Source organism: Coregonus clupeaformis, chromosome 29 (genome assembly GCF_020615455.1).
Source record: "Coregonus clupeaformis isolate EN_2021a chromosome 29, ASM2061545v1, whole genome shotgun sequence".
Classification (NCBI taxonomy): Eukaryota; Metazoa; Chordata; class Actinopteri; order Salmoniformes; family Salmonidae; genus Coregonus; species Coregonus clupeaformis.
The window spans coordinates 32211088-32236679 of record NC_059220.1 but is presented as its reverse complement, the minus strand read 5'-3'; the positions used below and the strand labels follow the sequence as shown (position 1 = coordinate 32236679).

Here is a 25592-nt window from a genome sequence, read left to right as displayed (position 1 = left end):
TTTTGGAGACAGGGTGTTCCCATCCAGCCCCTGTGGAACCAGTGACAAACTGCCATTTTCACAGGGTCTGTGTGTGAGAGACAGCGCCAGCACTGCTTTCAGCCTGTGACTGAGATAGCCCTGAAGGTAATGGCAAATGGCCCAAACAAACCTCAAATTACAGAGCTGAGCTGCTCCCTAAAAAAATTGCCTTCGCTGCCAACCCATCTCTCTATTCCAGGTAACCAGGTTTGATCTAGCACTACAAATTCTGTTTCTGGTAGCTACAGTCATCATATAAGTTGGAGGAGAAGCAAATGCTCAAACAAACAAATAAATAAACCAGTCAAACGGATGAAACAAACAAAGATCAAAGGAATGTGAACAGAATAATATATTCTATGTTCTGGGACAGGCTTGGGATTTAGTTTGTATTTTGTTATGTAGAATTGTATCACATTTCAATTCCCAGTAAGCAGACAAAATTATAATTGCATGCCTTTATTGCCTAACCATACTGCATATACAGTATACTGTATATTCAAGACTAACCATTCCGCAACGTAGACGATAGCAACTCAGACATTTACATTACTTTGAATATTCTAATATGTCTTGGTGTAACAAAGGTTTAAATGAAGATGTCTCACCTTGGCCTTGACTCTGCTCCTCATACTCCTCCTCATACTCCTCCTCCTCTTCTTCCTCCTCTTGTACTCCGTCCTCCTCTTCCCCTTGTTCCACCTCTACCTCCTCCACCTCTCCCTCCCCTCTCTCTACCTCTCCTTCTTCCTGCTCCATCTGTTCCTCATTGTCCTCCAAGTATCCTTCCTCTTCCTCCTCCTCTACCTCCTCTTCCTCATCTCCCCATCCTCCACTCCCTCCTCCACCTCCTCCTCTCTGTCATCCATCTCCACTGTTCCGTCTGTCTCGTCGCTCTCGTCCATAGTGGAGTTGTCCATGTGGGTTATGAGGGGTCTCCTCTTGGGGTCTGGCTCCAGCGGTTCCAGTAAGGGCTCCAGGCCTTCCAGAGGCTGTCTGTCCAGTGTTTTCCTCTTCTTGGCCAGGGGGCAGCCATACACACTGCAGGGAACAGATAAGACAGGAGCCATTAGCGCTTAGCCACCAGACCCAAAACTCCACATCACCTGGCTTAGTGGCTGGCTAGTGGCTAAGCAAATACAATACACTGGCTCTGGTGCTGACTATGTCACTGGGCCAGCACACTGCCCAGCAGGCTATTCACAGATTACAATAATTTTGGAGAGAACACTACAAAACACAATAAAACACAACTGCAGCACAATGCCGCAAGGTGCTGCATGTTGTGACGCTTTCTCGCTGCAGAACAGATCTAGGACAAACCCAATGCTCTGCTGAAGGGCTTTGTTTGTGAAATCAAAGTTTCATGAAAGGAGCACTAAACGTGCCCATAATCATTCACTATTGTGTAATTACATTCTATTTGCACTCCTTTGCTGGGTTTACAATTACAAGAGGAGGAATGTCTGAGATAAATAGAACAACGTGGTCTCAGGGCAATTCGTGTTATTTTGTACGTAAATCAAGAACTGACCTTAATATTATATATTACGTAACGTTAGGTTACATTATGAATGGAATAGCGGTCGTACAATATCATATGAAATATAGGACGTATAGTTTCATACTGGTACCCCTGTATATAGCCTCGTTATTGTTATTTTATTTTAGCAAATATTTTGTTACTTACTATTTTGTTAAAACTCTGCAATGTTGGTTGAGGGCTTGTGAGTAAGCATTTCCCAGTAAGGTCTACACCTGTTGTATTCGGCGCATGTGACAAATACAATTTGATTTGATACGTCTTACCCAGTCGTACAATAGCATACGAATGAGGGGGGAGACCTTACTGTCTTGAATGATGTATAGTATTATACGTATTTCTCTGAGACCAGGTTGCTTGTGCGCCATAACAACAAAGGAGAATTATGGGGAGAATTTATGGGGAACTATAAGATTAGGAGAACAAAAAAAGCAAAGGTACATTTGTGTAGCAGATTAGGTGAATTGGGTTAAGTTTAGAATAAGGGTTGGGGGAAGCCCACTGGGCAAAAACTGGTTTCAGCCCCCAAAATCGATGTGATGATGTTAAATCAAAGTGGGAAACTAATTGGATTTGTCATCAACGTAAGGGCATTTTGTATTTTTTCACCCAACTTTAAACCTACAGTTTTTTTGTATCGCTTTGGTACTATTTTCACAAGTATGTAGTACAAAACTCAAAACAGATAATCAAAAAGGCAGTTTTTTCAAAACGTTAAGCACATTTTCAATTGACTAAGTACAACATACAAAATCACAGAGTAAAATTTTTCACCAAACCTAATCAGTGTTTCATCAAGAAATACCTTTCATATAAAGTAATTGCCTTTCACAATGCAATGCTCACAATACTTTTCATTGATTCTCTTCTCATTTGTTTAAATACATTTGACCATCACTTAATCCAACTGCGCTTAATGATTAATCACTTAAACCTATAGATTTTAAACTGGTTTGTCTACTATATATGGATTTTGAGAACTACAGAAATAAAATATGTGTTTGTAAAGTATAAACATCTAAATTACATGTATGATACATGATAACCATACATAATGTCTACTCATTATTGCTAATTGATTTCACACAGTGGTAACCACAATTGGTCACCATATAAAAGGGTATGTGTGAACACTGCAATTTCTTTCAACATAGAGCAGGATAGACAGCAAGGGAGAGGAAGATATCAAAGAGCTTGTGGACAAGGGGCCGTCAGAGAGGTCAAAGAGGTGGGCATGTGCCCCATCAAAGAGGTCAAAGAGGTGGGCATGGGCCCCATCAAAGAGGTCAAAGAGGTGGGCATGGGCCCCATCAAAGAGGTCAAAGAGGTGGGCATGGGCCCCATCAAAGAGGTCAAAGAGGTGGGCATGGGCCCCATCAAAGAGGTCAAAGAGGTGGGCATGGGCCCCATCAAAGAGGTGGACATCAGAGAGAGTGCGGCAGATGGCAGCGAACTGTTGTGTCTAATGAAGTCCGGGTCATCGTCGTTGACCATGTGGTAAACAGAGGCCTTACCATGGCAGAAGCTGCCAGATTAGTTCACCCCAATCTGAAGATCAACTGTTAATTCGATCATGAGAACATTGCGCCAAGAAAACGGGTAAGTCTGCAGGATATGCTCTATGCTTTACCATTACATTTACAGTAAATTACATATTGTAATGCATGTAAATTCACAAAACATGTTACAGTATTCTTACAGTATGATCTATTGACAGTATACTCTGTTCTCCCCTCAGAATTGACAGAAGACCCCATGGTGGTGGCCGTTGCCGTGTGCTGACCAACCAGCAGGAGTGGGCCGTGGTGGAAATGGTGAGAGCCAGGAATGACGTATGGCTGTCTGAAAAATAAAGCAGGCCATTGAGGAGAACGATGACACCTTTGCCAATGTGGTATTCATCAGCCTACCAACAATCGTCCGCCTTTTGAAGAGGCAGCAGGTATCTATGAAACACATTAACCTGGTGTCCTTTGAGAGAAACAACGACTGGGTGAAACAACTGTGGGCCGAGTATGTTCAGGTACAGCACTATATACTGTATTACTGTTACTATTTGATGCACATGCTACTTCACAATATCATATTGGAACTATACTGTAGAAATAACTAACCAAAATATATTTTTTGAGGTTGATGGTGCTTGATGCTGCTGTGAACCATCACAAGTATAACTTAGTTGATGAAGCGGGCTTCAACCTGGCCAAACCTCGGCGCCGTGGACGGAAACTCATCAGCCAATGGGAGACCGTCCTAGTGCCTGGACAACGTGTGGGAAACATCTCCATGTGCGCAGCTATCTCTGAAAATGGTGTAGTAGCCATTACTTGGATCCTACAACGCTGCACACCTCGTTGTGTTTCTCAATGAAATTGAGCATGCCTGTCAAGGTGAAGGGGTCACCTATGTCATTGTGTGGGACAATGTCAGGTTCCACCATGCAGAGGTGGTTCAGGTATGGTTTCAGGCCCATCCCCGATTCGTGACCCTATACCTGCCCCCATACTCTCCTTTCCTCAACCGTATTGAGGATTTTTTTTCAGTATGGAGGTGGAAGGTGTACGATCGCCATTCCCATGAGCTTGCCACCCTCCTGGCCATGGATGAGGCATGCGACGACATCAATGCAAACCAACGTCAAGCTTGGATTCGCCATGCCAAAAGGTTTTTTCTGAGGACATTCACTGTGATGTGGATGAGAATGTATGGCCAAATGCTCAAGACAGGCTTGATGCAAACTAATGTGTGCTAAACATTGTTTTATTTTCATTCATTTAATTTGATTACAGACAGTACACCTATGTTGCAATTATATATATGTAATTATATAATTATATAATATATTTTATATATGTAATTATATAAAATATAATTACATAAGATATCATTATGTTGTGTTTTGGTGATAAAACCAATGTTCTCATTACATTTCACAATAAACTTATATTTTGAATCAATGGTTGTGTGGTGAGAGATGTTTACAATCCAAATTAATGCACAACGACAGGTTTTGAATGAAAGACTGGCTGCGTTACAAGTGTGACCCATTTGGAGTTTTGTACTAAGAGCTGTGAAAATGTACCACATACTTGTGAAAATAGTACCAAAGCGATAAAAAAAACTGTAAATCCAATGACATGTTGAAATTTGTTGTTGATTTCACGTTAAATTCACGTTAGTTAACAACGCAACCAAATGTAAATCAAACCTAGACATTGAACTGACGTCTGTGCCCAGTGGGAGGGTTAGCTAAAATGCTACAGCTGTCTCCGGCGTGACTCGAACATGAAACCTTTGGATTGCTAGATGGTCACGGATTACACCGACCCATCCTCCCCGACCAACCTACTTACTTTCATTTCTGTCTAAAGTAACTAGACCATTAGTAGGTATCATACGTCGTGGAAGTCCTCAGAAATACATAGTATGTTTCGTATGGTTCTGAGGCCAGGCTGATTAAAAACAAAGAGATTAAAACAAATAGATATTCACATTCCTGGGTTATAAATTGTTTATTGAGCTGAGATCGTCTGACTCTGTTGTACCAACTGCAGCGAAACATGTAGCTGTGTACGTTGTTGTACGATCGTCATTGGGAAAACAGAATAATCAGAGAGATAATTAATTGAATCTTGCCGAAGCACCTGGGTTTAACTATATTCTCCTGGTCCCCTTGGCAGCAGGGGACACATTTTAATCTGATAATCTGATAATCTGTGTATTTGCCCAGACTATTGATCACAGGAGCCTAATCCATTTCACTCATCAAACCATGGGGAGTCTGGGGGCGATACAGGTCTCTGTGTTTGTGTTTATCTGTGTGTGTGTGTGTGTGTGAGTGTGAGTGTGTGCGTGTGTGTGTGTGTATGTGTACGTGTACGTGCATGTGTGCACGAGTGTTAGCATGTGGCACCCAACCTCTCTTTCAAAAAATCCACACGGACAGGGTCCCAATGATACCAGTGTGACAATGTGTTTTAGGTGCCAAGAAGATCAGTGCTCTATGCTGGTAGGTAACAGAGTTGGTGTGAAAGCCAAAACAAGTGGGTTCTACTAATAATGAAATAAGCTCTTTTTAAATTCAATTTTCCTCCAAGAGTTGCTGAATCTTCTCTCTACTAAAGTTAGCTCCCCATGTCATGCACCTTAGTTGGAAAGCAAAGTAGCGCCAGTGATCCGCCAGTGATCCTTTCCCTTTGCATAGGTAACAGAGTCAGACAGGTTTCAGGTACGCTTGGTCAGAGGCTACTGAGCTGTGAAATGTCCCTGATTCCCATTCACACCAGCCCAAAGTTTTTCTCCCTCCTCACTCAGCCCAAAATATGTTCTAATGTGAACAAATAGACACCATTAAGTTGAAGGAGCCGAGGAGTGAAATTATATCATCAGTTATTATAGTCGGTGGAGGCATTCTGTCTTGGGCATCTCAGAGCGGATGTGGCACCTCTCTGAAGCCTCCACCACTCAAGGTCAGGGGGGTGCTGTTAATACATGAGCATAATTTCTTAAATTGGTGGAGAACTGGGTATTTTGGCTGACTGCAGCATGTTCACTGTGGACCTCTTAACACTGTTTATTTGTCTCAGAATTGCGAGGGCGCACCGGCTTGCTGATCTCTCTCTCCATATCTCCCTCCCTCCCCTCTCCCCCCTCCCTCCCTCCCTCCCCCAAACCCCCACACACACGTTTTCCACACACATGCTTTTTCCACACAGCCCAAAAGGAGCGGGTGTCCATCACTCAGTCAGCGTCGGGCTCAACTGGCAGACAGCCTCAATCTCAGCAGGCCCAGCGATTACTTAATAGCCTGACCCCTGCACCCACACACAGGGCCTCATTTCATTAATCTAAGCTCACACGAAAACTCATTCCCTGCCTGACAGCCCTGCAGGCTCCTGCAGGCCCGGCGCCTCTCTCCAGGGTGGGGGTTGTGGTGTGGAGGGGGGCGGAATGGTGGTCGCTGAGTACTCTAATCAATAGTGCTTGTGACCAAACATCTCAAAAGCACATTAAAATGCCACTCATCCTGGCCCAGTCCAGAGCCCCTCCAAATAAATCAAGGGCGTATCCCAGCAGGATACGTACTGCCAAGCAGCCAGCCTGGTGGGGAGGATAGGTGAGTGGGTGGGTGGGTGGGTGGGAGGAAGGGAGGGAGGGAGGGAGGGAGCTGTTGAAATTCACCCCTCTCTCCTCTTCCATTGCTTACCACACTGTCTGTCCAGCTGGGTTTTAGCGATGAGGCAGTCCTTGCAATGCATCACCCCGATGGAGGCTGTGCTTAATGTGCTCCAGCTCACTCCATGACAGGTATTAATGTGTTTTCACCTGAATCACTTTACAATACGCAATCTCTGTGATACTGCTAATTGTATTGAAACACTCAGCAAATGGATTGAGGTTAAAATCACTAAATATTGTTTTTATCAGAAAAATCACTAGATATAGTTTTTATCTGGCCCATAAAATGGGTCAATTACACCACAAGTGTTTCCATTGTTACATAATGTTCTGTTCTACTACTACTGCAAATATGTCTAAGTTGGTCCTAAAATCCTCTTCTACTGAAAGAGTTAATTTCAATATTCACCACAAGTGATTAATGTGTTGACAACTAAAATAACGCAGATTTGACTTGTAGCCTACTCCTACTCCTGAGTTGTGAGGTTGCTGTGACTGTGAGAGATGTGTTTTTCCCCCAACACAGGGAAGCCGATCACTAACCCACAGGAACAGGAGCCCTCACACACACACACACAAACACACACACACACACACACACACACACACACACACACCCACCCACACGTTCCTCATCTCTCTCACAGCATGACATTGGCCACAACTCTACTCCAGCCCTGTAACTTAATCACCATTCCACAGGTGATTAAGTGCCATTTAAATAAAGACATACTGTTGGAATTGTGTCAGGAGAGGAGGACAGCAAGTTATTTATTTCTGTATTTTTTTTCTCCAGGCAGTAGAAGTCTAAGAGGGTTGCGTTTGGTCAGCTATCAAAAGAAACAGACCCTTGTGTAACAAGAAAGCCACTTATTTTGTCCCTGTATTTTGAGATAGCATCCTCAAATCCAGAGGATGCATTCAATTAAAGTGGAACAAGTGGCCAGTCAAATAACATTAGGAAAACACTCTGTAGATGTTGAAGAGAGACAAATTGGAGTGTTAAATCTGGTAAGAGAGTCCCTATGTGTATGTGTGTGTGTGTGTTTGTGTGTGTGTGTGCGTGTCTGTGTGTGCGTGTGCACTTATGTGCGTGTGTGTATGTGTGTGTCTGTGTGTAATCCCAGGTGGGTGACAGTTTGTGTGTGCAGGAATGTGACAGTGATACACAGCAGCTTTATTAGCAGTCATATTAAAGCCTGTTCACAGCGGGGGCCGGAGATTTTGCCACTCATTAGCATCATGTGATATTTGTCTCCCTGACACTGGGATGAGACTGCTGCAGCACTCACATAGCTTTAACTCACTCTCTCTCTCTCTCTCTCTCTCTCTCTCTCTCTCTCTCTCTCTCTCTCTCTCTCTCTCTCTCTCTCTCTCTCTCTCAACACTCTTATACCTCACACTCACTCATACTCTCCCCTCTCTCCCTTCGTCTTTCAACCATCCTCTCTCCTTCTACCTGAGTTTTCTCCCTTTTTACCTCATCCCCAGTCTGCTATCTCTACTTCTGTCTTTCCTCTCTCTCTCTCTCGCTCTCTCTCTCTCTCTCTCTCTCTCTCTCTCTCTCTCTCTCTCTCTCTCGCTCTCGCATTCTCTCTCTCTCTCTCTCTCTCTCTCTCTCTCTCTCTCTCTCTCTCTCTCTCTCTCTCTCTCTCTCTCTCTCTCTCTCTCTCTCTCTCTCTCTCTCTCTCTCTCTCTCTCTCTCTCTCTCTCTCTCTCTCTCCATCCTCTTCTCTGTCCCTTTCCTCCACAGATAGAGAGAGTTGTTGGAGGAGTGTCGTGCACCGCTCGCTGTGCCCCTATCTAACAGGATCTATAGGCACGCGTGGCAGAGTGCCGTCTCCATGGTGATATCCTCCAGAAATCCAACAGGGATTTGCCATCCTCATAGACAGGCGGGAAGCCAGTCAGAGAGAAATAGAGAGCGAGAGAGGGGATGGAAAGAGGTAGAGAGGGAAAGAGAGGGAAAGAGAGAAAGAGAGAGGGGGGAGAGGTGGAAAGAGGGAAAGATAATTGAAGGGAGATAAAGAGACGTAGAGAGAAAGCGAGAGAGAGAGAGAGAGAGAGAGAGAGAGAGATTGACATAGAGAAAGAGAGAGTGAGAGAGAGAGAGAGTGACAGATAGAGAGAGAGAGAGCGAGTGAGAAACAGAGAGAGAGAGAGAGAGAGAGAGAGGGAGAGGAACAACGAGAGTGAGAGACAGATCATTTTAGACCTGACAGTCTTCTCCCCTCCAAAGAAAATAACAAAAGCTGTGTTGTTCAGGCTAACTGTTGTCTTGCTTGCTTCTAAACATGGTACTTTCAAACCTCCCCAGTAAATTAGAGCTCATACAATGTGATATCTGAATAATACAACACACACACTATTGTATCATTTGTAAACACTGCCATTACAGAGGTGGTATTGTAAAACATCAATAACACCAAGTCCGTAGTGTCTTCCACTGCAGTGTTATGGGCTGTAACAGAAGTCAACCAGTGCAGTAGAGTGAAGAGAAAGCCAGAGGAATCAAACCCCTGCAGAGACCCAGCTCTCATCATCAAGTCAGCCTGCCAGGCAGCCCCAGTGCCTTCCTCTTCATCAGCCCCTTACCTAGCCTCTTCTTCAGCACCAGTCATTGCCACTTGTCCTTCATCCTACCCTTGCCTTTACCACTGCCCTTACCCCTGCCTATTGCCCCAGACCCAGCCTCAGCCCTGCCATCCAAACCTGACAGAATGACACTGAGGGGCAGTAGACTTGCTACCAGCAGCCCTATGGGTGCTCCACACTTCCCAGCCGCAGCTCCTAATCCTCTACCCCAGGAGCCCAACCAGTAGCCCCATAGCCTCTCCTAGGTCCCCTCTGAGCCTCTCCTAGGGCCCCTCTAAGCCTCTCCTAGGTCCTCTCTGAGCCTCTCCTAGGGCCCCTCTGAGCCTCTCCTAGGGCCCCTCTGAGCCTCTCCTAGGGCCCCTCTGAGTGGGTCTAACACATCCACACCCCTGGGACTGACCAGAGGCTATAGCTGCCCATCACCATCACTGAATCCATGAGTCCATCTACAGACCACCACAGGGTTATATACACCAGTAAAACAGACTGCATGGAGGGAGTGGCCAGCATAGGAAATTACATTGGTAGATGCATCTCTGTTGATATAAATAAGATCATTTGCATGATATCGAGTCTAATTTCTATACGAGGTGGACTAATCAGGCCTGTGGTTCTACTCATGTATTGTATTGCAACCATCTGCTAAATTCACTCCTGAATCACCTAGGTAAGGATCCTCTCCATTAACATAATTACTTCAATCAATCACTTCAACGTGGGGAGAGACAGAGAGAAGCTGCAGAGCCCTGCGGCCATCTTGGATAAGGTTTACCCTTCTCCTCTACTCTATCCATCAGTGTTAGCTACACTGGATATGTTACGTTATACACTGCCATACTGGAGTTCACACTGCAGTCATATCATGTCATAAATGTTTTTGAAAGTTAGTTTGAGATAGGGTTCTAACATGCACAGAGATGGCCATACCTATTCACCAGAGCCCAAGTCCATCTAGGATTAGCAGCACAAAAAAACATGAGTGAACTAAACAAGCCCTAAAATATCACTGGCCCACCATGATAGTAAAATAAATGTGCCATAATCACCATCTGAAATAACTAGTGTACAGTTGTGGTAAAAAGTTTTGAGAATGACACAAGTATTGGTCTTCACAAAGTTTGCTGCTTCAGTGTTTTTAGATATTTTTATCAGATGTTACTATGGTATACTGAAGTATAATTACAAGCATTCCATAAGTGTCAAAGGCTTTTATTGACAATTACATTAAGTTTATGCAAAGAGTCAATATTTGCAGTGTTGACCCTTCTTTTTCAAGATCTCTGCAATCCGCCCTGGCATGCTGTCAATTAACTTCTGGGCCACATCCTGACTGATGGCAGCCCATTCTTGCATAATCAATGCTTGGAGTTTGTCAGAATTTGTGGGTTTTTGTTTGTCCACCCGCCTCTTGAGGATTGACCACAAGTTCTCAATGGGATTAAGGTCTGGGGAGTTTCCTGGCCATGGACCAAAAATTTCGATGTTTTGTTCCCCGAGCCACTTAGTTATCACTTTTGCCTTATGGCAAGGTGCTCCATCATACTGGAAAAGGCATTGTTCATCACCAAACTGTTCTTGGATGGTTGGGAGAAGTTGCTCTCGGAGGATGTGTTGGTACCATTCTTTATTCATGGCTGTGTTCTTAGGCAAAATTGTGAGTGAGCCCATTCCCTTGGCTGAGAAGCATGACACAGGACTGATGGTAGCGCTCACCTTGTCTTCTCCGGACAAGCTTTTTTCCGGATGCCCCAAACAATCGGAAAGGGGATTCATCAGAGAAAATGACTTTACCCCAGTCCTCAGCAGTCCAATCCCTGTACCTTTTGCAGAATATCAGTCTGTCCATTATGTTTTTCTTGGAGAGAAGTGGCTTCCTCGCTGCCCTTCTTGACACCAGGCCATCCTCCAAAAGTATTCGCCTCACTGTGCGTGCAGATGCACTCACACCTGCCTGCTGCCATTCCTGAGCAAGCTCTGCACTGGTGGTGCCCCGATCCCGCAGCTAAATCAACTTTAGAAGACGGTCCTGGCGCTTGCTGGACTTTCTTGGGCACCCTGAAGCCTTCTTCACAACAATTGAACCTCTCTCCTTGAAGTTCTTGATGATCCGATAAATGTTTGATTTAGGTCCAATCTTACTAGCAGCAATATCCTTACCTGTGAAGCCCTTTTTGTGCAAAGCAATGATGAAGGCACGTGTTTCCTTGCAGGTAACCATGGTTAACAGAGGAAGAACAATGATTTCAAGCACCACCCTCCTTTTAAAGCTTCCAGTCTGTTATTCTAACTCAATCAGCATGACAGAGTGATCTCCAGCCTTGTCCTCGTCAACACTCTCACCTGTGTTAACGAGAGAATCACTGACATGATGTCAGCTGGTCCTTTTGTGGCAAGGCTGAAATGCAGTGGAAATGTTTTTGGGGGATTAAGTTCATTTTCATGGCAAAGAGGGACTTTGCAATTAATTGCAATTCATCTGATCACTCTTCATAACATTCTGGAGTAAATGCAAATTGCCATCATAAAAACTGAGGCAGCAGACTTTGTGAAAATTAAAATTTGTGTCATTCTCAAAACATTTGACCACGACTGTACAGCACGTTCTCTCTCTAAGATCCATCTTTACTTCCACCCACCCAGCCTTTAGTGTCTGCTGCCGTTAGTGCCTGGCTGCTGTGCCTCTGCCTGTTCTGTTCTGTTGGCTTGTTTATTGGGCCTGGTACATTTCCCCAGCAGAGACAGTGGAGGGCTCTTGACATTGATGTAATTTAGTTGGCAGCCGTGCGGAGGGATGGCAGGCTAGGGGGCTGGGGCAAGGGAGATAGTTGGGGGGTAGGGGTGCGTAGGAGGTCAGGATGTGCCCGGCCCAGAGATGGAGGGCCCTAAGCCTCTGACTGGCATGCGCCCCCTCGCTCCTCGTCACACATCCCCCTGGCATGCTGCTCGGCGCTGGGCTCGCTACACATGATCTCTCATTCCCTTTGATGTGGGAGGGAGGGAGGGAGGGGGAACAGGCAGGCTGAGGCAGGAAGCGTAAACACCACCTGTTTACCACATGCTAGCTAACGCTAGGCTAGAGCAGCGCTAGGTACTAGAGCTAGCCTGACAGACTGTCATAATAACACACCACTAAACAAAGAGGAGGAAAACACAAAGGGAAAAAATTAACAAATGGCAGAGGAAGAAAGGGAAGAGGGGGATAGAGGAGAGTGCCAGAGTATAATAGAGGGGAGAGGTTTTGAAATGTGTTTGAAGGTATCTTTTGTTGTTGTTTAATAAAAAAAAAAAGGTGCTTAATACGAACAATATGCTGTAGGGAAAACGGTGCTGTAGTTGACTGAAAACCAAGATGAGCTGACTCCACTATTGACTATTTAATAATGGTAGTGGTTACAAGAAACAAAGAAAAACAAGTGAATGAAACACACTAACCAAGATTATCACCCAAAAAAATATTCAACCCTAAAATAGTCCCCACAGAGCCAGTCCACAGAGCACTGGCCACTCCTACATGGAAACTGATTCTTCACCTCTATTCGTTCTGCCTCACACTCACCCGCTCCCTCTCTTATTGGAAAATAAAGCTCCCAATTAAATATGGAAATTTCAATTTCAGCGCCAGATACTTCACAACGGGGAGTTGATAGCATGGAGGGTGCTTTTTCGAAAGGGAGGTGGCACATTATGATTATCGTGACCTTATCTGTATTTGCAGAAGGAGGCAGTGGGTTGGCTGAGCTGGAGGGGGCGGGGGGTGGAGGGTGTGGAGGGGTTGAGGGCTTCTTGTTCACATCACCCTGTTCTCTTCTCTTTTTAACGTCTTTCGCCCTCTCTCTCCATATCCTATTTCTCTCCCGTTCCCTCTACCTCTTTCTCAATCTCTCTACTTTCCTCTCCCTCTTTTCCTAACAATACACCTCTCCCTCTCCTTCCCTCTCCCACCCTCTCCCGCCCCCTCCCTCTTTCCCTCTGCCAGGCTACTAGGTGCAGTGTTCCTGTGTCGCCCCACCACTACCTGGCTCCATTCCAATGCTTTTAGTGAGTGCTATCTGCCAAGGCATGAATAATACAGCCCCAAGGCTGGCGGAAGGCTGGCGGAATCCAAATGAGCTATACATCAGGAAGAAAACACTTGACTGTAGCTCCAGAACACGCTCCCACCAAGACAGGCAATTACTCAGCCCCAGCTGCAGCCATGGCAATCACTGCCACAACCCCTGAACCCATGCACCAACCCTGCACCCCAACACCACCCACCATCCCTACACCCCACCCCTACACTGCACCACCCCCAACCCCAAAACAAGCACCCTCACCCTCCTCCCCCTCACCATTGCATCAAGACCAAAAATAAGACAAACACACATACGGTATATATATACATATATTCTATATTCATAAAAAAAATGATAAAGAGATTAAATGTGCGTTCATATTATTGTTTTGCTTTAAGCTCTGTAAGCAAAGGTTTGGTTTTGCCTCAATGTATCTTAATTAATTACTTTATTCTAGTTGTGAAAGGAGGTCTGTGGGTGGCTGTGGCTGTGAGAGCCACAGAGACAGTTTATGGAGGATGGGAGGGTGAAATAGACCCCAGCCAGATGTCCTATCCTCAGGTCAGACCTATGACACACCACCACTGAGCTACACTACGGGCCACATTAGTGAACAGTTGAACCATTTAATCATTGCTTATCTATTACATTTTCATTACATTTACGTCATTTAGCAGACACTCTTATCCAGAGCGACTTACAAATTGGTGCATTCACCTTATGATAGCCAGTGGGACAACCACTTTACAATATATATACTTTTTTTGTTGTATTTTTGTTTTGTTGGGTGGGGTAGGGGGAGGGTAGAAGGATTACTTTGATCCTATCCCAGGTATTCCTTAAAGAGGTGGGGTTTCAAGTGTCTCCGGAAGGTGGTGAGTGACTCCGCTGTCCTGGCGTCGTGAGGGAGCTTGTTCCACCATTGGGGTGCCAGAGCAGCGAACAGTTTTGACTGGGCTGAGCGGGAACTGTGCTTCCGCAGAGGTAGGGGGGCCAGCAGGCCAGAGTTGGATGAACGCAATGCCCTCGTTTGGGTGTAGGGACTGATCAGAGCCTGAAGGTACGGAGGTGCCGTTCCCCTCACAGCTCTGTAGGCAAGCACCATGGTCTTGATAGACAATGTCCATAAAACACCAGCCCTTAACACTGTGACAGTCACCACCCACAATAACGACACACACATATAGGGGCACCACATATATCAGATATATATGACGTCTATATGGTGTATATCGTATCAGCTAGCATTGAGGCATGAGTAAGTAAGCGTATTAACCTATCCATCATCAGCTAATCATTCGTTAGCGTAGCGTGAGATGTAATTATCGTGCGCTAGGCAACGGCACGTCTCCCAGGTAGGGATAGTCACATAGGCCTGGAGGGATTGAACAGTGTTTCAGTATGCAATGTGTATGCCGTTAGCCTGCTATCCTGTCTTCCAAACATCAAGGACGAGTAGGGTCTGAAATAATGAGGGCTAGTTAGTGATTATCTACAGTTTCTTATTAACTAATAATAACAGCAGTCCTTTGTTTGTTACCTCTGCTGCCATCAGTTATTCACACTTCACAGATTTACTCATCATTAATTTATGAAGCATCTTGTGCAGCCCAGAAACTAAATGTCACACAAAACATCACTGTCAGAAAGAGAGAGTTATGTGTGTGTGTGTCACAGTGAGAATTGCTATCTCAGAGGACTGAATGTGGCCTATTTCTCTTTTACATTTGGATGCATGCATAGGAGGGTTTCTTATGAAGTAAAAATACTGAAAATGGTGGAGTGTGTCAAACAAAGCACTTTGACTGAGTAGCGGTTTTGAGCTGCCTGGTAGCTCTCTTCACCATAGTTCTACCTCCATTCCACTTCCTGATTGTGTTAGTGTATAGCCTGTGAGGTGTCAGAGTGGGGCTCCTGCGGCCAGTCACACGGCCGTTACTCTGTCCTTCCACACACTAATTGGTCTTTATAGCTTCTCCATACTTCACCCCTTTTTAGAGGGGCTGACAAACAGCCTGGGCTGAACCGAGAGCATTTATCTGACTTAATGATGCCACAGGGACCTGAAACAGGTTTACAGACCATCCCTCCATCCCCCTATCTATCTGAGGGAGGGAGGAGGTTTGATAGGCAGCTAGTTATAGGATGTTCAGTTACACGTTATACTAGTCCTCTGCTCCACCATATAGACACAATGGTGGGACACAGCAGGATATCGTCTGTACTGTCTGTATTTCAGGCTTATGTTCTCTCTGGTGAAATAATTTGCTTTGAGTGGCTACTCAGGGAATATTTCTGCTCTAGACTATGAAGAAGACTGTTTTAGTGGATGTGCGTGTGTGTGTGTGTGTGTGAGAATGTACCTGTCTCTGTATGTTTGAGAATGTGTGTGTGTGTGTGGGTACAGTACACTGTATGTGTCTTGGTAGAGACACACAGATCCACCCTCTCACATGAAGGGTCTGAGCTGTGGATTCTCTCCCACTCTTGGGATCTCACAGGAGGGGTATGATGCCTCTCAATGTCCTCTGGTCCTCTGGGGCTCTTCAGACCACACCGCCTGTTATTGGAGGTTCTCAGAATCAGAGAGGCAGACAGGCACTCGATGTGTGAGTGTGTGCGTGTGTATGTGTGTGGAAATATGTGTGTTTATTACTAGGTGTGTGCAGAGGTGATTAAATGGACTGTACTGCATGTGCATACATTTTCTAAATGTGTATTAGTGAATGATTGATAAAACACTATGTGAGCATGATGAAATGCTAATAGTGACTGATTAGGACTGTGTATCTAATGGTTTCATGCTGGTTTTCATCACTGCATGAAATCTGTGTGTGTGTGTGTGTGTGTGTGTGTGTGTGTGAATGTACCTGTCTGTGTGTGTTTGAGAATGTACCTGTGTGTGTATGTGTGCGTGTGTAATGTGTGTGTGCGTGCGTTACTCAGTATGTGTCAACAAGCTCTTAGAGTCTCACCGCAGAACTAGAATTTTATCCACGTTTATCCAAGTGTTTTTGACACCCTGTGTTACAGTGCATTCGGAAAGTATTACAGCCTTATTCTAAAATTGATTAAATATATATTTTTTCTCATCAGTCTACACACAATAACCCATAATGACAAAGTGAAAAGAGGTTTTTAGAATTTTTTGCAAATGTATTACAAATAATCAACAGAAATACCTTATTTACATTAGTATTCAGACTCTTTGCTATGAGACTTGAAATTGAGCTCAGGTGCATCCTGTTTCCATTGATCATCCTTGAGATGTTTTTACAACTTGATTGGAGTCCACCTGTGGTAAATTCAATTGATTGGACATAATTTGGAAAGGCACACACCTGTCTATATAAGGTCCCACAGTTGACAGTGCATGTCAGAGCAAAAACCAAGCCATTAGGTCAAAGGAATTGTCCGTAGAGCTCCGAGACAGGATTGTGTCGAGGCACAGATCTGGGGAAGGGTACCAAAAAATGTCTGCAGCATTGAAGGTCCCCAATGACACAGTGGCCTCCATCATTCTTAAATGGAAGAAGTATGGAACCACCAAGACTCTTCCTAGAGCTGGCCGCCCAGCCAAACTGAGCAATCGGGGGATAAGGGCCTTGGTCAGGGAGATGACCAAGAACCCGATGGTCACTCTGACAGAGCTCCAGAGTTCCTCTGTGGAGATAGGAGAACCTTCCAGAAGGACAACCATATCTGCAGCACTCCACCAATCAGGCCTTTATGGTAGAACGGCCAGACGGAAGCAACTCCTCAGTAAAAGGCACATGACAGCCCGCTTGGAGTTTGCCAAAAGGCACCTAAAGGACTCTCAGAACATGAAAAACAAGATTATCTGGTCTGATGAAACCAAGATTGAACTCTTTGGCCTGAATGCCAAGCGTCACGTCTGGAGGAAAACTGGCACCATCCTTACGGTGAAGCATGGTGGTGGCAGCATCATGCTGTGGGGATGTTCTTCAGCGGCAGGGACTGGGAGACTAGACAGGATTGAGGGAAAGATGAATGGAGCAAAGTACAGAGAGATCCTTGATGACAACCTGCTCCAGAGCACTCAGGACCTCAGACTGGGGCGAAGGTTTACCTTCCAACAGGACAACGACCCTAAGCACAATGCCAAGATAACGGAAGAGTGGCTTCGGGACAAGTCTCTGAATGTCCTTGAGTGGCCCAGCCATAGGCCGGACTTAAACCCGATCAAACATCTCTGGAGAGACCTGAAAATAGCTGTGCAGTGACTCTCCCCATCCAACCTGACAGAGCTTGAGAGGATCTGCAGAAAACAATGGGAGAAACTCCCCAAATACAGGTGTGCCAAGCTTGTAGCGTCATACCCAAGAAGACTCAAGGCTGTAATCCCTGTCAAAGGTGCTTCAACAAAGTGCTGAGTAAAGGGTCTGAATACTTATGTAAATGTGATATTTCATTTGTAAATTTTTTATACATTTGCTAACATTTCTAAAAAGCTGTTTTTGCTTGTCATTACGTGGTATTGTGTGTAGATTGATGAGGAAAAAATACAATGTAATCCATTTTCGAATAAGGCTCTAACTTAACAAAATGTGGCAAAAGTCAAGGGGTCTGAATACTTTCCGAATGCACTGTATATGCCATTTAGCAGACACTTTTGTTCAAAGCAACTTACAGTCATGCGTGCATACATTTTAAGTATGGGCGGTCCCGGGAATCGAACCCACTATCATGGCGTTACAAACGCCATACTCTACCAACTGAGCTTGGGATCGGGTTTGGGATAGGGTTAAAACATTACGTTTAGGTATTCAATCAAAATGGTTAAGTTAAAGGGTTGGGATAGAGTTAAAACATTAAGTTTAGGTATTCAATCAAAATTGTTAAGTTAAAGGGTTGGGATAGGGTTAAAACATTAAGTTTAGGAATTCAATCAAAATGGTTAAGTTAAAGGGTTGGGATAGGGTTAAAACATTAAGTTTAGGTATTCAATCAAAATGGTTAAGTTAAAGGGTTGGGATAGGGTTAAAACATTAAGTTTAGGTATTCAATCAAAATGGTTAAGTTAAAGGGTTGGGATAGGGTTAAAACATTACGTTTAGGTATTCAATCAAAATGGTTAAGTTAAAGGGTTGGGATAGGGTTAAAACATTAAGTTTAGGTATTCATTCCAAATGGTTAAGTTATGGGTGAAGGTTTGGCATAGGGTTAAAACAATTTTTTTTACAATGAGTTCCCACCACTGGGATTAAACACGCAACCTTATGATCTGGAGTCATGGGATTACGTGATTATGCCCATCCACCAACCCCGTCCACAACGCCTAAGCAAAACCCAAGCCTACTTGATGGTAATAGCGCTCACTGTTGCCCCTATCCATGTCCCGTCTATCCATGTCCCGTCTATCCATGTCCCGTCTATCCATGTCCCGTCTATCCATGTCCCGTCCATCCATGTCCCGTCTATCCATGTCCCGATGTCCTCAGGACGTCCAATTTTGGAGTCACTCTTGAGCAATCTGCCTGGTGTGTTACTCATGCCTCTCATCTTCTATGTGCTCTGTGGACCCACACGGTTCAACCCCTGCTTCCAACACTCTACTAAGCAAATTGGATGTAGTCTATCACAGTGCCATCCGTTTTGTCACCAAAGCCACATATACTACCCACCATTGTGACCTGTACGTTCTCGTTGGCTGGCCCTCACTACATATTAGTCGCCAAACCCACTGGCTCCAGGTTATCTATTGTGACGTCACGAGAGGCTACACAGCTTTCAGCGGGATTGCTCAAGTAGTGCAAGGAGACAAGGTTCAAACGAAACAAGGATTTTATTATAGGTCTTGGGAAATTAACGAAAATATAACAAAATTCTGTTCTCTTGTGGCTCTTTAAGGGTTAACAGTTCAGGGATGTCTCTTCCACATCCAAAATCATAATTCTCACTCGCTCAGATAACTTTTCCTCAGCCAAACTGTAGTCCACGTTGCAGCTAGTGGCCAACCCAGCAAAAAGTCCTTCCAAATGTCTCTCACGTATTTCTACAGGTGCATATATCCAAAGGTGAGTATTTCCCAAAGGTAAGTATCTCCAAATCCTTATATTCCTCATGGAAGTGGACGTGCAGCACTCTTGTCCTCCAGAGAGCCCAGGTTGGAGACTGTGTCTCTTCCCTTCCCAAACCTTCAGCTCATCAGCTCCTCATTTGTTTCAGCTGCGTGGGAAGATTGGCCATAGAGGGGTGGAGTTCCCGACCATACCAGCAGATGGAGCCATAGCTGTCTGGGTTTGCAGCCACCTCAGGGGATGTAACGTCCCTCCAGGACACAGCCTCTCGTGACATCACACATCCCCCTCCTCGGGACCGACGTCCTCGTCGGGGTAAAGGCAGCGAAGAAGGCATCACGCCGGGAGAGGGCGTCCGCATTGCCGTGGTGCTTGCCAGCCCTGTGGACAACAGAAAAGTTAAACGGTTGCAAGCTCAAAAACCATCTGGTTACTCTACTGTTTGATTCCTTGTTCTTGGCCATCCACTGCAGAGGGGCGTGATCAGATACCACCATGAAACATCGGCCCAGGAGATAGAACCGAAGGGACTCCAGGGCCCAGACTACAGCCAGACATTCTTTCTCCACCGTTGAATAGTTCTTCTCTCTTGGAAGTAACTTTCTGCTTAGGTAGAGAATGGGATGTTCTTCACCGTCATGTGCCTGGGTGAGGACAGCACCCAGACCCACCTCCGAAGCATCCGCTTGGACAATGAATTCCTTCTTGAAGTCTGGTGCCACCAGGATCGGACTGGAGCAGAGTGCTCGCTTCAGGTTGAGGAAAGCCGCCTCCGCCGCAGGGTTCCACTTCACCATTCGTGAGTGGCGTTTGGTCGTCAGCTCCGTCAACGGTGCAGCTATGGTAGCAAAATCTGCAATAAAGCGTCTATAGTAGCCAGCGAGGCCCAAAAATGACCTTACTTGCTTCTTGGTGATGGGCTGCGGCCAGTCCTGTATGGCCCGCAGTTTGGCTTCCTGTGGTTTGACCAACCCCCGCCCAATGGTGTACCCCAGGTAGTTTGTCTCACTGAAGGCCAGCTTGCACTTCTTCGGGTTTGCCGTGAGCCCTGCTTCCCTGAGCGAATCCAGCACCGCTTGTACCCGGGGTATGTGGCTGGCCCAATCCGGACTTTGTATAACAACATCATCCAAATAAGCCGCTGCGTACCTCTTGTGGGGGCGCAAGGACTCGATCCATCAGGCGTTGGAACGTGGCAGGTGCCCCGTGGAGACCAAACGGAAGTCGGGTATACTGGTAGAGCCCCTCCCGGGGTGGCAAAGGCTGTCTTCTCCTTAGACGCCGGGGTCAGGGGCACCTGCCAGTAGCCTTTTGTGAGATCAAGAGTGGTTAGGAAACGAGCATGCCCCAAGGAGTCTATTAAATCATCGACACGAGGCATTGGGTATGCATCAAATTCAGACACTTCATTCAACTTTCGATAGTCATTACAAAATCGTACTGAACCGTCTGGCTTGGGAACTAGTACGATGGGACTTGCCCAGGCACTGTGGGACTCTTCGATTACTCCCAACTCCCGCATCTTCCTTACCTCCTTCTGTATAACCACTTTACGAGCCTCTGGCACGCGGTGACGGGCGCTGGTTTACCGTTCGGCCAGGCATGGTGCGGATCTCATGTTGGACCACCTCTGTGTGACCGGGAAGGGAGGAGAAGACATCCTGGTTCTGCTCCACGAGTTCCAGGGCCATCTGTCGTTGATGTGGGGACAGATTTGGACCCAGCTGAACCTCTTCTCGCGCCGGTTCCTTGGTCTCTGTGGGGGTAGACAGCTGAACAGCGCCTCTCTGGCGTGCCACTTCTTTAAAAGGTTAACATGATAAATCTGCTCAGTTTTTCTTTTATCTGGTTGCCTCACCTTGTAGTTTACTTCTCCCATGCGTCAATGACCTCATATGGTCCTTGCCAGGTTGCCAGGAATTTACACTCAACGGTTGGCACCAGGACCAGCACTCTGTCCCCCGGCTTAAACTCCCTGGGTTGAGCAGATCTGTTGTAGGAGGCTTGCTGTTGCCGCTGACTGGCCTCCAGGTGTTCCCGCATCATGGGATAGATGGCCTTCATTCTCTCCCTCATAGCCCCGACATGGTCGATCAGTGTCCGCTGTTGGCATGGCTGCTCCTCCCAGGCCTCCTTGGCGATGTCGAGCAGTCCTCTGGGTCTGTAGGAAAGCAAGAGCTCAAAGGGTGAAAAACCAGTAGAAGACTGAGGTACCTCTCTCACCGCAAATAATATGTAGGGTAACAGCTGATCCCAGTTGCGCCCATCTTCCCCTACCGCTTTCCGCAGCATGGATTTTAGTGTTTTGTTAAAACGTTCGACTAGGCCATCTGTCTGGGGGTGGTAGACCGAGGTTCTCAGCTGTTTGATTTTCAGTAAAGCACAGAGTTCTTTCATCACCCTGGACATGAATGGAGTCCCTTGGTCCGTCAATATCTCTTTTGGGATTCCCAGACTAGTTGAGAGACGGAACAGCTCCTTGGCGATTTGTCTGGATGTAGCCTTCCTCAGCGGAATGGCCTCCGGGTACCGGGATGCATAGTCCAGAATGACCAGAATGTATTGATGTCCCCTGGAACTTTTCGGTAAGGGCCCGACTATGTCTAATCCAATCCTCTCAAAAGGAGTTTCGATAATGGGCAAGGGAATGAGCGGGTTTCTATATGTGGGCTTTGGCGCAACCTGCTGACACTCAGGGCAACTACGGCAGTAGTTCTCTATCTCTTTGTGTACTCCTGGCCAAAAGAAACGTTGCATGATTCTTTCCTTAGTCTTCTCTACCCCCAAGTGGGCCCCTAGCGGGTGTGTGTGTGCTAGGTTGAGTACTGTGGCCCGATAGGGCTGTGGCACGAGGAGCTGTTCATGCACTTCATCATTTTTCTTGACTATCTGATATACTAACCCCCAGTTTACTGCGAAATGGGGGGTAAGTAGGGTTTGTCTTATCACCTAACACTACACCTTCTAATACCTGCACATTTCTTAAGGCATTTGCAAGAGTAGGATCTTGTAATTGAGCCGTACCATACTGGCCTGTGAGAGGGGGAAGCTCTTGGGTGCCTGGGACGTCTTCTTCACTGGAGAACGGAGCACTTTCCTGGGCTGCGTTCTCTTCTCCCGTATCCGGACCAGTCTCGGTGTCGGTCTGGGCACCTGCCATCCCTATCAGAGCCCGGGGCGGGAGTGAGTAACTCGGAGGATTGCACCGGAGCCTTCCCAGGATGAGTCTTGCCTCTCCGTTTCCGAGGTACTCGGGTTATCCTCTCCTGAGACTCTCTCCAGAGTGGGTAAAAGGCTGGGCAGTCTCGTCCAATTAGGACAGGGACGGGGAGGGAATCAACCACCCCGCCGTCGTGTGTATGGTTCCCCGTGTGCTGGTCATTGTAAGTTCAGTAATGGGGTATTCTCTGGTGTCCCCATGGACACAGGAAACTGGGAGGACTTTCCCCGGGGTCAGACACGTTGGGCCCACCAAATCCTTACGCACCAGGGTGGCCCGGCTACCAGAATCCAGTAAGGCCTCCACATCATGGTGATTCACAGTTACCGGGCAGGTGGGGGGTCGATCTGGGCCGCCATCTACGACTCCCAAGAGCGAGGCAAAACGGTGTGTGGGTGCTGAGCTGGAGGACTCCGCAGTGGGCATAGGTTCCTCGGCTGGTTTCCCACACTGCCAGGAGATATGTCCCATCTCCCCACACCGGTAACACTGTCGAGTTTCCCCCTCCTGGTGTACTCTTCTTGGACCCGCCTGGTTTCTGGCTCCCCCTGGAGCCGGGATAAGTCCTGACGTGGCTGGGTTCGAGACCTTGGGGGTCCTTTGGACGGGTTCTTCCCATTTGTGGTGGGGCCGCACTCCTGGGGTCTTTTCGGGAAGCATTCAGCATCTCCGCTGTGGCCTGGTACTTTTCCACAGCTTCCACGGTCAGATCAGCCGTGGTCAAGGCCTGTTGACTGATGAACCGTTTTGCCTCATAAGGCAGGGGCGCGTAGGTAACGATCCACCACAACGGCCTCCACCACCGCCGCTGCTGTATTCCTCTGCGGATCCAGCCATTTCCTTGCGATTCGGACAAGTTCATGCATCTGCGCCCGAGGAGGTTGGTCTGGTTGGAAGGTCCAGCTGTGAAAGCGCTGGGCCATACCAAACTTTGTGAGTCCATATCTGCTGAGGATCTCAGACTTCAGGGCATCATAGTCAGTAACCTGGTCAGGGCCCAGGTCCCGGACAGCATTCAGCGATTCCCCGGTTAGAAAGGGGGCTAACAGACCAACCCACTGTTGCTTGGGCCAGGCTTCCCTAGTGGCCGTGGCCTCAAATGCATGCAGGTATGCCTCAATGTCATCGGTAGCTCCCATCTTAGATATAAAGTCACTTGCCTTTATTGGGCGGGTATTTTGGACCACCCTCTGTCTCTGCAACTGCAATTCCTCTGCCTTCATAAGGTTGGCTTTCTTTTGCTCCTCCAAGAGAGCCACGTTTGCTTGCATCTGGGCTTGCTGGCCAGCAACAAGGGCTTTCAATATGTCCTCCATTTCAGTCGGCGGGGAGCCTACGGCCAACTTGGAAAACTGGGTGATCAAACCTTCGGTATCCTCCTCTGACATGCACTATTAACGCTTGAGCGTGCCTGTATTCTCCACCATCTGTGACGTCACGAGAGGCTACACAGCTTTCAGCGGGATTGCTCAAGTAGTGCAAGGAGACAAGGTTCAAACAAAACAAGGATTTTATTATAGGTCTTGGGAAATTAACGAAAATATAACAAAATTCTGTTCTCTTGTGGCTCTTTAAGGGTTAACAGTTCAGGGATGTCTCTTCCACATCCAAAATCATAATTCTCACTCGCTCAGATAACTTTTCCCCAGCCTTACTGTAGTCCACGTTGCAGCTAGTGGCCAACCCAGCAAAAAGTCCTTCCAAATGTCTCTCACGTATTTCCACAGGTGCATATATCCAAAGGTGAGTATTTCCCAAAGGTAAGTATCTCCAAATCCTTATATTCCTCATGGAAGTGGACGTGCAGCACTCTTGTCCTCCAGAGAGCCCAGGTTGGAGACTGTGTCTCTTCCCTTCCCAAACCTTCAGCTCATCAGCTCCTCATTTGTTTCAGCTGCGTGGGAAGATTGGCCATAGAGGGGTGGAGTTCCCGACCATACCAGCAGATGGAGCCATAGCTGTCTGGGTTTGCAGCCACCTCAGGGGGATGTAACGTCCCTCCAGGACACAGCCTCTCGTGACATCACACTATATATCACTTCTAGGCAAATCCCCGCCTTATCTTAGATCATTGGTCACCATAGCAACACCCACCTGTAGTATGCGCTCCAGCAGGTATATCTCACTGGTCATCCCCAAAGCCAACACCTCCTTTGGCCGCCATTACTTCCAGTTCTCTGCTGCAAATGACTGGAACGAACTGCAAAAATCTCTGAAGCTGGAGACACTTATCTCCCTCACTAACTTTAAGCATCAGTTGTCAGAGCAGCTGTACACAGCCCATCTGTAATTAGCCCACCCAACTACCTCATCCCCATATTGTTAGTTACGTTGTTATTTATTTTGCTAATTTGCACCCCAGTATCTCTATTTGCACATCATCCATATGTAACTCTGTGTTGTTGTTGTTTTTATCGCACTGCTTTGCTTTATCTTGGCCAGATCGCAGTTGTAAATGAGAACTTGTTCTCAACTGTAACTCGAGTCATGGTCAATCAACCTTTCAGACAGTAAATGGGTTCAAAGTAAGAGTAATTATTAAGTATGGCCTGAGTGGGCTGGATCTACTGCCCTGCCCTGACCCCTTGGCATGTTCACACCATAAAAAACACTGTTTTTTTTCTCACACATAATTAATGTGTGATGAATTTTCACAAAGATTCAGAGGAAAACAGAGAGAGGAAAAAGAAACTGTCACTAACATACACTATATACTTTCTAGAAAATAGAAGAAGAAAGAAAATACCTTTTTGATTGTACACTGCTCAAAAAAATAAAGGGAACACTTAAACAACACAATGTAACTCCAAGTCAATCACACTTCTGTGAAATCAAACTGTCCACTTAGGAAGCAACACTGATTGACAATACATTTCACATGCTGTTGTGCAAATGGAATAGACAACAGGTGGAAATGATAGGCAATTAACACCCCCAAA

The 25592-nt window shown here is 46.3% G+C and overlaps 1 protein-coding gene across 6 annotated transcripts in view; it reads right to left on the bottom strand.

Annotated features, from left to right (window-relative positions):
* Window positions 1-25592, bottom strand: part of LOC121545045 (myelin transcription factor 1-like protein) — a 93924-nt gene that overhangs the window by 48494 nt on the left and 19838 nt on the right. For 5 of the 6 annotated variants that reach the window (XR_005996189.2, XM_041855396.2, XM_041855398.2 and 2 more), the window contains exon 1: window positions 630-711. Coding sequence is in view for 1 of the 6 variants with exons in the window: in XM_045209162.1 (XP_045065097.1) it covers window positions 630-837; window positions 870-1062 (401 nt within the window). In the remaining 5 variants the exon portion in view is untranslated. Of the gene's footprint in view, window positions 1-629; window positions 838-869; window positions 1063-25592 lie in introns of those variants that run through there. The other variant, XM_045209162.1, reaches the window with a different exon arrangement.